At 57.5% G+C, this 12,549-nt stretch overlaps 1 protein-coding gene across 1 annotated transcript in view; it reads right to left on the bottom strand.

Moving 5' to 3' along the window:
• MYBPC3 (myosin binding protein C3) overlaps window positions 1-12,549 on the bottom strand; it is a 26,817-nt gene that overhangs the window by 5,437 nt on the left and 8,831 nt on the right. Inside the window, exons 6-25 of the mRNA XM_026454090.1 lie at window positions 12,000-12,117; window positions 11,428-11,476; window positions 11,222-11,251; window positions 10,996-11,049; window positions 10,608-10,610; window positions 10,207-10,224; window positions 9,791-9,954; window positions 7,769-7,901; window positions 7,541-7,543; window positions 7,302-7,426; window positions 7,114-7,219; window positions 6,851-7,017; window positions 6,271-6,436; window positions 5,114-5,220; window positions 4,981-5,010; window positions 3,230-3,369; window positions 2,894-2,974; window positions 2,085-2,244; window positions 1,222-1,326; window positions 923-1,111 (exon numbers count right to left, since the gene is read on the bottom strand). Of these exons, the coding sequence (XP_026309875.1) occupies window positions 923-1,111; window positions 1,222-1,326; window positions 2,085-2,244; window positions 2,894-2,974; window positions 3,230-3,369; window positions 4,981-5,010; window positions 5,114-5,220; window positions 6,271-6,436; window positions 6,851-7,017; window positions 7,114-7,219; window positions 7,302-7,426; window positions 7,541-7,543; window positions 7,769-7,901; window positions 9,791-9,954; window positions 10,207-10,224; window positions 10,608-10,610; window positions 10,996-11,049; window positions 11,222-11,251; window positions 11,428-11,476; window positions 12,000-12,117 (1,948 nt within the window). The remainder of the gene's footprint in view (window positions 1-922; window positions 1,112-1,221; window positions 1,327-2,084; window positions 2,245-2,893; window positions 2,975-3,229; window positions 3,370-4,980; window positions 5,011-5,113; window positions 5,221-6,270; window positions 6,437-6,850; window positions 7,018-7,113; window positions 7,220-7,301; window positions 7,427-7,540; window positions 7,544-7,768; window positions 7,902-9,790; window positions 9,955-10,206; window positions 10,225-10,607; window positions 10,611-10,995; window positions 11,050-11,221; window positions 11,252-11,427; window positions 11,477-11,999; window positions 12,118-12,549) is intronic.

The following is a 12,549-nucleotide window of genomic DNA, read 5'->3' as shown; positions in this document are numbered from 1 at the left end:
GGAAGGGAGGGAGGGAGGGAGGGAGGGAAAAGAAAAGGAAAAAAAATCCTAAAACTACAGGAAAACATGGGAATTTCCTGGCACCATATGATTAGGTGAGTTGACTAAGAACTGAACAAACCAGGAGTCAGTCCCTAAAAAGAGAGGCCTGAACCCTTCTCCCCACAGACACCGATTCCTGCCATCTTCCCAAGCTGTGTCCCATCCCTGGGCCCAGGGGTCCCTGGCCTGCACTTGCCACAGAGAGCTGCCCGCGGACTCACCCACCCTGGTGGGAACAGGTGTCCTCCGGAGCCCTGCCACACCCTCAGCACCTGTTCTACCTACTCAGACCCCATTATACAGATGAGGAAGCTGAGACTTCAGGGAAGGATGACTCCAGTTGGCCTCCCGGAGACCGTGGAGCTGCCTCTGCCATCTCTGAGTCTTAGTCCAGGACTCTTTCCACAGACAGACGCCCCTGAGACCCCTCCACTAACCACAACCCTTGCCCTGTCCCATAGGTGACAAACCCTGGGTTGAAGGGTGTGGGGAACAGGGGATAATGAACATTCATTGGGCACCTGCTAGATGCCAGATGGCCTCTGCCTGCTCATCCCATCTCATCCTAACAGCTCTCTGAGGTAGGCAGTGTCATTATTCCCATTTTGTAGACATGGAAAGAGAGGCTTGAAAGTGAACTAGGGGTCGGTGTAGTGTGACAGTCAGTTCCACCCCAACCAGCTGGGAGATCTCAAGCAGGTCGTTTAACTGCTCGGAGCCTGTTTCCTCATCTGTAAAATGCGGCTGAGTATTCCCAGTCCAGGCTGAAAGAAGACCGTGGATGTGAGTGTCTAGCGTTGCTGCCTGCGGAGCAGCTGCTATTACTGGGGGCTTTTGACTGGGGAGGGGGCGGGGGCAGGACCAGGTCAGGCAGGCTCACCGATCGGCATGAAGGGCTGGGAGGCAGGGCTGGGCCTGGACATGCCGATGGCGTTGACGGCGTAGACGCGCATCTCGTACACCACGCCCTCGATCATGCGCCGCGCTTCGTGGCTCAGCTCCTGAATCAGGTCGAAGTTCAGCCGCATCCACCGGTAGCTCTTCTTTTTCTTGCGCTCCAGGATGTAGCCTGGTTCGGGGGAGGTGGCGGCTCTGGTCTGGGACCCAGGCATCCCCACACCACCTTCCCTCGGATCTGTTCGGCGCCCTCGCACCTCCGTCCGGCGCCCTTGCACTCACCCAGGACCGGCTGCCCGCCGTCGTAGGCAGGCGGCTCCCACTGTACGGTGCAGGAGTCCTCTCCCACGTTGCTGACCTTGGGGGCCGCAGGTGCGTCTGGCACGTCTGGAGGGGGTGCCGTGAACACATCAGCCCTGCCCCGCTCGGGGCCTTAAGTAACGTTGCTCGTGCCCTTCCCACTCCAACTAACTGCCACCGCCTCCCCACCACCCCCAGATACAAAGAGATCTTTCTAGAATGCATTTCTTTCTCCTCCTCCTCCTCCTCCTTTTCTTCTTCTTCTTTTATTTTTTTAATTTTTATTTTTATTTTAGTGATACTGAGTCTCACTGTGTTGTCCAGGCTGGGTCTCGACAGGATGCATTTCTCATCATGTCGCCAGCCCTCCATCAACGCTTTAAGGCTTCTCACTGCCCATATTCACCCCTGTCCTGGCTCTGATCCTCCCAACCCTACCCAGTCCTCTCCTGACACGTTTCATTCATTCTCCACACCCAAAAGACCCTTTCCCTCCTCCACCCCTTTGTACACAGTTTCCTCTGCCTGGGATGTCCCTTCCTCACCATCTTCTCAGCCTCCTAAAGGCATCACCCCCAGGCTCTCTGGGATGGCTCCCTGCTCAGTGCTCCCACAGCACTCTTGACATGGCTCATGTACAGCCGTGTCGCAGGAAATCTGCTGGATGCAACTGCCTCCATCTCCCTCACAGCGGGGCTCCTTGTGGGCAGAAAAACCTGTCCTGTTGCCACTCGGCTCAGGGAGCATGCCCGTGATGTTTGTCGAGTGGCTGAATGAGCGAATGGATAGGCCCTCCTTGGGGCTGCCCCTCTGTGTTCTCCAGCTTGGACCCTGGCCGGCCTCACCGATGACCTTGACTGTGAGGTTGACCCGGTCCTCGCCCACAGGGTTCTTCACCGTGACCGTGTAGACGCCCTCATCTTCCTTCTCTGCCCCCTCGACCGTGAAGATGCTGCGGTCCTTGGTGGTCTCCACGCGGACCCGGCCCTCGGTCTCACACAGCAGCTGGGGGGATGGAGAGTTGACGTGAGATCCAAGTCAGACCCCAGAGGCCCCTGCGGTCTCTGCAATAACCAGATGTCCCAGGGTCCATGGGGGGAGCACAGCCTGTGGGAAGACTGCACCCACGTCAGCATCTAGTTCAAAATCCTCTCTGTGGCACCGACCGAGGGCAGGGGCTCGGGTTCTAGCTTTGTCAGGGGACCTGGGGCAACAGGTCCTCTCAGATGAGCTATGGTGAGGACCCCTCAAGACCCCAGCCTTCAGAAGAACCAACAGTGCTGGGCAGGAAAAAGACTCCAGCAGCTACAGTGGCAGAAAACTGCCTTGGCAACTACTCCAGAGTTGAGAGGAAGCTCAAGGTCAAGGTCAAGGTCAAGGTCAAGGTCAGCTCAGGATGAAGGGAGCCAGGGAGCAGCCCAGTCATGAGGGCTTCCTCACAACAAGAGGGTGTCCACATCCTTGTGACGGCCATCAGCACACTCCACAGAGACCCTGCCTGAGGTGTGAGGGCCCCACAGGGACCCTGCTGGGAGCAGCAACACACCTGGCCAAGTGTGGCACCTCCATGGAGACCTCACCAAGGTCTCGACACCAAATAGGCAGAAAGTGATGGAAGACAAACGAGCCCCATCCTGACCTGAGCCTCACTCACCTTCTTGTCAAACACCCACTCATCGCTGTCACCTGCGTCCTCTGGGGCATCTGGGGCTGGTCTGGCTGGGGACTTATTCCCCTGGGAACAGGGCAGAAGGGAAGTAGGGAGCAGAGGAGCTGACTCAGCCTGGAAGCACCCCTCTGCTTCTGCTTCCACCCCCGACCCACACTGCCCATCTCGCCTGCCCCCTGGCCAGTTGTGCCTCTGCTCTCCCACGGGGTAGCCAGCAGCAGGGCGTGCACATGTGGGTGGGGTGTGCAGCAGGTCCAAGCACTTGGCTGGCTCCACACACCCATCTCACAGATGGGGAGATTGAGGAGGGACCCACCATACCTGCGTGATGGCCTTCTGCCAGATCACGGTGGGAGCAGGGTCCCCAGAGATAGGGACGTCCAGACGTAGCTTATTTCCAGCTACAACAACAATGGTGTCGGGTATGCGGCCCGGGCAGTCCAGGTGGATCTTGGGAGGTTCTGCAGAAGAGACAATGTAGTTCAGAGAAACCGGAGAGCCGGGAGGAGCATAAGTCACTGGGGAGGGGCCGCTCGAGAGCCTGGGCCCCTGTTTGTTGATTTTTTAGATTTGTATTGAGGTATAGTTTATGTTCAGATCTGACCGTAGGCTGATGAGTTCTGACAGATGAATACACCCATGCAACCATTAACCCAACCAAGATCTAGAACATTCCCATCACCCCAGGACGTTGGCTGGGAGGCTTGTAATATTCAGGTCAGGTCACCTACGATAGCATTTTGAAAACTGGGGGAACATCAGTGTCTTGCTCCTGCCCCCCCCCCACACATACATACACACACACACATACATACACACATATACATACATACATACACACACACACATACATACACACACACACACATATTAAAAAGGTTCCCTGGCCAAATAAATCAGGAATCTGCCCTCAGTTAAACAAAGCTAAACAAAGGCAAGTTTCTTTACTGATTCGATTGCTTTGCTTCCGAATAAGCAAGAGGTGGGGCAGGTGTTCGCTGCTTCCCAAAGTAATTTCATCAGAGAACTCTTTTCAAGTGGGTTAACAATGTTAAATGGGGCCGGGCGCAGTGGCTCAAGCCTGTAATCCCAGCACTTTGGGAGGCCGAGACGGGTGGATCACGAGGTCAGGAGATCGAGACCATCCTGGCTAACACAGCGAAACCCCGTCTCTACTAAAAAAATACAAAAAAACTAGCCAGGCGAGGTGGCGGGCGCCTGTAGTCCCAGCTACTCGGGAGGCTGAGGCAGGAGAATGGCGTAAACCCAGGAGGCGGAGCTTGCAGTGAGCTGAGATCCGGCCACTGCACTCCAGCCTGGGCGACAGAGCAAGACTCCGTCTCAAAAAAAAAAAAAAAAAACCAACGTTAAATGAACCCAGTTTGGAAAGCACTCGGAGTATGCTGCAGTCTGGATTATTCTCCTGAAGTTAAACTTGTAAAATGTCTGATTAAAGCTTAATCCTGGGCCGGGCGTGGTGGCTCACCCCTGTAATCCCAGAACTTTGGGAGGCCAAGGCGAGTGGATCATGTGAGGTCAGGAGTTCAAGACCAGCCTGGCCAACATGGCGATACCCCGTCTCTACTAAAAATACAAAATTAGTTGGGCGTGGCGGCATGCATCTGTAGTCCCAGCTACTCAGGAGGCTGAGGGAGGAGAATCGCTTGAACATGGGAGGCAGAGGTTGCAGTGAGCCGAGATTGCACCATTGCACTCCAGCGTGGGTGACAAAGTGAGACTCCATCTCAAAAAAAAAAAAAAAGAAGAAGAAGAAAAGATGTAATAATAAAAGTCACACCTGTGACAGCACTTGACAGCTCTGGCACATCATGTCACCTCATCTTTATAACTACCCTATGGGGGCAGCACTATCAGGGTTCCCATTTTAGAGAAGAGGAAACTGAGGCTCACAGAGATTATAATTGACCTGTGGTCATGAGTGGCAAAGCCGGAGCTGGGCCCCAGGACCCCCACTTTGATCCTTGCTCTTCCCTCTGTGAGTGGAGGGGAGGCCTGCGTGGGTGGGTTGCGGAAAGTGAGCAGAACCAAGACTCGGGGACCCCGAGACTCACCCTGCCTGGGTACGAAGTCAATCTTGACCTCTGCAAGAGAAGGAAGAGCAAGTGGCATAGGAGCAAAGACAGGGCCCAGTGACGGGCTCCTGGCCCCACTGCCCCCACCCACCCTACCCCGGAGCAGGCTTACCCATGAAGTGGAGCTTGGCTGACAGGTTGCAGGCGAAGCCCTCGGGCACAAAGCTGTAGTCAGCCTCGTCGGCAGGTGTGACATCGTCAATGGTCAGTTTGTGGACCCTGCAGGGAAGCACAGGCTTAGGGGACCCCACTGGGCCACACACCCCCAGCCTCACCAGATACCCCAGCCAGGGTCCCTAGCAGGCCCTCACCTCGTCCTGGCTTATTGGTATTCTGATTTTTTTTTTTTTTTTTTTTTTTTTGAGACAGAGTCTCACTCTGTCACCCAGGCTGGAGTGCAGTGGCCGGATCTCAGCTCACTGCAAGCTCCGCCTCCCGGGTTTACGCCATTCTCCTGCCTCAGCCTTCCGAGTAGCTGGGACTACAGGCGCCCACCACCTCGCCCGGCTAGTTTTTTTGGTATTTTTTTTTTAGTAGAGACAGGGTTTCACTGTGTTAGCCAGGATGGTCTCGATCTCCTGACCTCGTGATCCGCCCGTCTCGGCCTCCCAAAGTGCTGGGATTACAGGCTTGAGCCACTGCGCGCGGCCTGGTATTCTGATTTTTTTAAATGCCTTTTTTTTCCATATTATATAATTTTCCAGCTCTCTCATGTGCTTTCAGAGATAGGCAGTGTAAAAGTGATTTCTACATCAAAGCATCCCCTTGGCTGGGCCCTTGGAGACTGCGCAGGGGTTGGGTCTCATTAATCTCTGTGAACTTGGGCCCAGCACGGCCAGCCCAGTTGCTCTGGGGATGAGCAAGAGGGCGGGGGAGGCAGTGAGGGCCTCTGGCCAGAGCCGGCCTCCTTGGTGGCCTCCTGCCCTGCCCTGGTCACAAACTGGGGGAGGGCGCCAGGGAGCTCTCGACCCTGTCTGTGCCTCTTTGTCTCTGTCCCTCATTCTTCTCTGTCTCTGACGAACTCTCCTCTGTGTGTGCCTCCCTGTGCATATCTTTCTGTCTCTATAGAACTGTTTCTGTCTTTCTGTCTCTCTTTTTGGGTCTGTTTCTCCCTCTCTGTGGGTCTCTGTCTCAGTCTCTCTCCTGTCTCTGTGCATCTGCCTCTCTGTCCCCCTGTCTTTATCTCTCTTTCTCTCTGTTCCTCCCTGTCTTTCTCTCTGTCTCCATCTCAGTCTCCACCTGTCCCATCCGCCTGCCCTGCACACTCACCGCCCAATGTGGGACACCTTTATGCGGCTGTCGGGCACCAGCTCCTTCCCGTTCTTCAGCCACACGCCCCGCACGTCCTCATCTGAGACTTCACACTTGAACACTGCCTGGTCCTTCGCGCCCACCGTCAGGTCTGCGATGCTCTGGTACACCTCCAGCTTCTTTTCTGCAGGGCAGGGCTGAGCCATTGAGCTCGGGAGGGTGTGTGGGCGTGGCGTGAGTCCCTGTGGAGGGCGTGTGGGCTCCTGCGCGCTGGTGCGCACGTGTCTGGGTGCATGTGGGCATGTGAAAACGTGTGTGCCTGTGTGTGCCATGTTTGCCTATGACGGTGCAGTGCACATAAGGAACCTCAAGTGTCTGAGGGGTGGTGACGCTCACCGGGCCTGTCTGAGCCTCTCAGAACCCTCTGGAGTGGTCACTTCAGCATCGTCATTTTAGAGACGAGAAGGGTGAGGTTTAGGCTGTTAAAGGCCCAAGGTCACAGAGGCCTGGAGCCCAGGTTTGCCTGCTCCCCTACAGGGTGGGGTGGGGGCTGGGAGGCCCAAGCCTTGAAGTCTCATGTGCCCCCAGCCTGGCTCACCCTGCACGATGAGCTCAGCCAGCGCCTGGCCCCCGCTGGTGCGCAGCGCGTAGTGCCCCGTGTCCTCCAGCGTGGCCTCGTTGATGATCAGGCGGTGTCTCCGCCCGTCCTTCTTGAACCGATATTTGAAGGTCTCCTCCCGGGTCAGCTCCACCCCGTCCTTCAGCCTAGCCGGGTGGGCGGGTGGCAAGTGCTGTGGCCTCTTCTGCGCAGATGCCCCCGACGCTCCGCCCTGCCCCATGCCCCGTGCTTCTGGAACTCACCATTTGACTTGCGCCCCCTCCTCCGATACTTCACACTCAAACTCCACCCGCTGTCCCACCATCACCAGCTGGTCCTCCAAGGGGCGCGTGATGAGCACGGGGGGCTCTGTACAGGCAGGGTGAGCGTGAGGGTGGCTCCTGAGGCCATCTCCTCCCCAGGTTCCCCCGGCCTCAGGCCCCAGGCCCACCTTTGACAAAGAGCTCCGTGCTGCACTTCTCGCCACCCACCACGCACTGGTAGGCTGCGTCGTCTGCCAGTGAGCACTGGCTGATGGTCAGGGTACGCTTGGCACCAATGGACTCAAAGATGTACCTGGGTGGGGGCCGCAGGGAAGTGGCAGGAAAGCCGCGGACATACCTCCGGGCCCAGTGTGCCCCCATAAAACCCCTGTGTCCCCCACCCCAGGCCATCCAGAGGGGAACTTACTTGCTGTGGAACAGAAGGGGCCGTTGGAGTGTTCCGGACGGGAGGAAGTGAGCCCGAGACAAAAGGAGAGAGGGAGAGAACCGGCAGGAGCAAGAGGATGGGAAGTTAGGCCCAGAGAGATGGGGCTGAGAGCCACAGCGAGTCAGACACGCGCGGGGAGAGGGGCAGGAGGCAAGGCTGTGGGGGTCCCCACCTCCGCCCGAGGCCCCTCCCCACCCCAGGCCGCACCTGCCACTCATCTGGATCTCCTGGCCATTCTTGAGCCATTTGACTTCAGCGTCAGGGTCGGCCAGTTCCACCGTCAGCCGGATCTTGTGGCCTTTGCTCACCTGGTAGGCCGGCTCCAGCTTCTTCTGAAAGGCTGAGCACCACCCCTCAGCCCCGGCCACCCCACCCCCACCGCCCACACCCTGCTCCCCCAGGCCAGGCTACTGTGGCTGGGGTGGGGCCCAGGTCCTCCCCCAGTCCCCTCTGTGCCGCCCCACCTCCACTTCGCTCTCTGTGTGTCTCTTTCTTTTAGTTTGTTTGTTTTTTGAGACAGAATCTCACTCTGTCAGCCAGGCTGGAGTGTAGTGGCGTCAACTCAGCTCACTGCAACCTCCGCCTCCCAGGTTCAAGTGATTCTCCTGCCTCAGCCTCCCAAGTAGCTGGGATTACAGGCACCTGCCACCATGCCCAGCTAATTTTGTATTTTTAGTAGAGACAGGGTTTCACCATGTTAGTGAGGCTGGTCTCGAACTCCTAACCTCAGGTGATCCATCCGCCTCAGCCTCCCAAAGTGCTGGGATTACAGGCGTGAGCCACCGCGCCCGGCCAGCAGTTTGCTGTTTTTACTATCGTCGCTCTTCCTGGAAGACACCCCTACCCTCGGAGGTCCCGGTCTGCCTTGCCAGCCTCCATCTGTTCCTCCCGGAGCACCCGCAGCCCTTTGCTTGGTGTCCTCTGGGATCAGCAGTTCAGGGGTTAACCCAGAGGAACACTGGTGGCATCCAGGGGATCCCTGACTTAAATGAGGCCACAGTGCAGCTAAGGGGCCAGGCCACCTATTGATGGGTGATGGGGAACCCAGTGAGGCTGAGACAACAGGAAGGCAGAACGGAGGGCTAGGGGGCCTGGGGAACGTTAGCAGGGAGGGACTAACTAACTCCTCTCCCTGTCCCCACGATCGTGTGGGTTTTGTGTGTGTGCTTTGGGAGGGGCTTGTCTCCCATACCCTGCATGGAAGCTGACCCCTCCATTCCGTCGGTGTTTATAGAGCGCTCGAGCTGTGTGCCAGGCCCTGTGCTAGACTCAGACACGGTGGGGAGCAGGCATGTGAGACTCCTGCTTTGCCAGTTCACACCCGCCCTTGTCAACCCCTCAGCGGAGAAGAGCTAGCCTGGGCTCTCCTCCCTCCACCTGGCTGGGGGTGAGGGGAGCTAACCTGAGCCCTCCTGCTTTGTTTGCCTGTGAGGAAGATTAACCAGGCTCTTCTCTTTGCCTGTGTGTGGCTCTCCAGGCTTAGCGGGCCTCTTCCCTTTTCTTTTGGGTGTGGAGAGGTTAACTGGGCTTCGTTTCTTTTCAGAAGAGGGTAGAGAAAGAAAGGGTAGGCCGGGCGTGGTGGCTCAAGCCTGTAATCCCAGCACTTTGGGAGGCCAAGACGGGCAGATCACGAGGTCAGGAGACCGAGACCATCCTGGCTAACACAGTGAAACCCCGTCTCTACTAAAAAATACAAAAAACTAGCCAGGCGAGGTGGTGGGTGCCTGTAGTCCCAGCTACTCGGGAGGCTGAGGCAGGAGAATGGCGTAAACCCGGAGGCGGAGCTTGCAGTGAGCTGAGATCCGGCCACTGCACTCCAGCCTGGGCGACAGAGGGAGACTCTGTCTCAAAAAAAAAAAAAAAGAAAAGAAAAGAAAAGAAAGGGTAGCTTGATTTTTCCTTGGTGAGGAGGGTTAACCTGAGTTCTGTTCTCTTCCTTGTGGCTGTCCTGGTCTAACCTTTGCTCTTCTCTTCTGTCTCTGTGGAAAGGGGCTAACCTGGGCATTCTTGACTTTTTCTACACAAGGAGGGGTTAACCTGGACTCTTCTTTCCTGTGAGTCTCTGTGCTAAGCTGGACTCTGCTCTTTCCATGTATGTGGATGGGGTGGTGGGCTAACCTGTGCCCTCTCCTCTCCCCTGTGGGGAAGGGCTAACCTGTGCCCTCTCCTCTCCTGTGTAGGGAAGGGCTAGCCTGTGCCTTCTCCTCTCCCCTCGGGGGAAGGGCTAACCTGTGCTCTTCTTCTCATCGCGCCTCATGCCCTTGAGCCTCTTCAGCATGCCGCGCAGGTCGGTGACGCCGTACTGGAAGGCGATGCGCTCATACTCGGATGGGGGTGCCTGCCGTAGGATCTCCCACACGTCCTCCTCTGCTGGTGCCTCCAGCTTTGAGTCCCTGTGTCCCGCAGTCCAGGCTGTGGCTGGGGGCAAGACTGCAGCCCCCTGGGTGGGGCTTCCTGGGCCCAGGACCAAGGAGCTATAGCCACCCCTGTCCCTCTGCCCCTACCCTTCTGGTGGGGCAGCTGGAGCTGGTCTGGGTCCCAGGCCAGGTCTGGGGGCCAAGGGAGCTTAAGTGGGCCTGGGGATTTGGAGGGGTTCCTGGCAGAATTAAGGGTGATGAGGGTGCTGTGCTATGATGGGTACTCACCTTGGGGTCCGGAAACTGCTGCTCGGGGGTGGGGGGAAGGGCAGAAAGGGTAGGAGACACATGAGAGGTGTGGCCGCCTTCCCTCAAAGACCCAGACCCAACCCATGGGCCTTTACCTCCTCCCTATTCTCCACACTTGCACTCCCTGTGTTGCGGGGCACCCACGCTGCTCCGGAGGCTCTGGCAGGATCTCCTGTGTGTGTTACTTTTTCTTGTCCCTCCTAAGCTCTGACGGATAGGTGGGTGGCAGGAGAAGCCCAAGGCACAGAGACTTATCCCTGTCCGTGGGAAGCCACACCCTGCTCTGAGTCTCTCACCACAGCCTCTCAGGGAGGGGACAGGATCCCTTCTGCACCCACCAGCACCCTGCTGCCCCCAAACACCCAGACCCCATTTCTTACTCTCTGGGCCACAGCAGCAGCAGCCATAATGGAGGGGCCGGGGGAGAGGGAGAGAGAGGGCAGAGAGAACATAAGCCAGTTGGGCGGGCCTGGTAGACCCTGCAGCTCTGGGGACCCTCTCTCCGTTGCTTCTGGGTCCCCGGAGTTTACGGAGGGAGTTTTGCAGCCTTAAGTGTGGAGTGGCTGTGGGGGACTGTGAGGATGACTGTTCACGGGACATAATGTCTGCAGAGCCCTTTAACTCCTTCCACACTGGGACCATCCCCTCGACAGACAAGGAAACCAGCTCAGAGAGTTGTGCTCAGCGTCACACAGCTGGCAAACCACAGTGCTAGGATTTGGAGCCAGGCCTCACCAGCTGCCCCAGGAACTGCCACCCAGGACTCACCTCTTCTTCAGCAGTGAGCTGAAGTCCAGAATCCCAGCATCCTCGTGGCTGTCACTATGGAGAGGGACCCCCAGTGAGGCTGCAGTGAGGGACTGGAAGGGGATTAGGAGCAGGACAGGGAGTGGAGTGGGGAGGGAGAAAGTGACGCTGGCCAGACTGGGCTCCTGCCCATCTCAGACCCCTGGAGGTCTGTGGATGGTGCAGATAGGGCCTGGGGCAGGGGTACCTGATCCGCCGACCACCTCCAGCCAGGCTCCTGTGGGAGTTAGATTCAGTATCCTCACCTGCCTGGGAAGCTTGCTGTCCCCCGCAGCCCCCACTGACTTCAGCTCCACCCCACACATCATCCCCAGCCCTGACCCCCAGTCCAGACCCTGAAGGGCCTCAGACTCCAGCACTGGCTTCCCCCAGGTCCTGAGGATGGTCACTCACGTGCGGCGGAAGGATGATAGGAGGTCCAGGTCTCCGGTGCCCATGGCCTCTGGGTTCAAAGGGTGGAGAGATGGGGGAAGGGGCTTCAGAGGGGGGTCGTTTGAGAAGCCCTGCCCTGGGGGTGGCCTCTGAGTATTCACAGACTTGCCCATTCATGACCCCGTGAGGCTGGGCATCCGCCCCAGGACCTCACCTTCCCAGCCTTTCCCAGGGTCAAGGTACCAGGGAGGCGGGATGGTTTATTGTCCCCAATTCCCACCCATCTCTCAACTCACCTTCACCCATGGACCAAACATTCAGACAGTGCCAGGCCGTGGGCCAGGAGCCGTGACACCAAGATGATAAAACAGAGTCCCACCCAGATGAGACCCAGACTCAGCCCTAATTAGGTCCCTACGCCTACCCTACGAGCCTCTGGATTTCTCTCACACATTGTGTGTGCAGCACTGGGCATGTAGCCAGCACTCGTGCCTGGACGGGACGAGGCATCCTCCTTAGTGTTGGGAAACGGAGGCAGGGGACCAGGACCCACGGGGAGCCCGAGCCCAGGACAGACACCAGGGCCCCCTCACCATGGACAGTGAGATTGAAGTTGGAGCAGTCAAATTTGTCCTTGGTGGACACCTCACAGCGGTAGCCGCCAGTGAAGGCAGGCTGGGCATCAGTGATGTGCAGCTCGAACAGATAGACCTGTGTGCATGGAGGGACAGGGCGTCAGGGGATACCAGGGGTCAGGAGACAAGGCTCTGCACCCTTGAAGGAGACTGGGAGTGGCTCGTGCCTGTAATCCAGCACTTTGGGAGGCTAAGGCAGGCGGATCACATGAGACCAGGAGCTCCAGATCAGCCTGGCCAATGTGGTGAAATTCCGTCTCTACTAAAAATAAAATTAGCCAAGTGTGGTGGTGTGCACCTCTAGTTTCAGCTACTCAGGAGGTTGAGGTGGGAGAATCGCTTGAACACGGTAGTGGAGAGCCACTGCACTCCAGCCTGAGCGACAAAGCAAGACCCTATCTCAACTAATATTAAAAAAAAAGGCCGCCAGGGCCGGGCGCGGTGGCTCAAGCCTGTAATCCCAGCACTTTGGGAGGCCGAGACGGGCGGATCACGAGGTCAGGAGATC

The sequence above is a fragment of the Piliocolobus tephrosceles genome, chromosome 13 (genome assembly GCF_002776525.5).
Source record: "Piliocolobus tephrosceles isolate RC106 chromosome 13, ASM277652v3, whole genome shotgun sequence".
NCBI classification, from domain to species: Eukaryota; Metazoa; Chordata; class Mammalia; order Primates; family Cercopithecidae; genus Piliocolobus; species Piliocolobus tephrosceles.
This window is presented reverse-complemented; position numbering and strand designations above follow the sequence as displayed.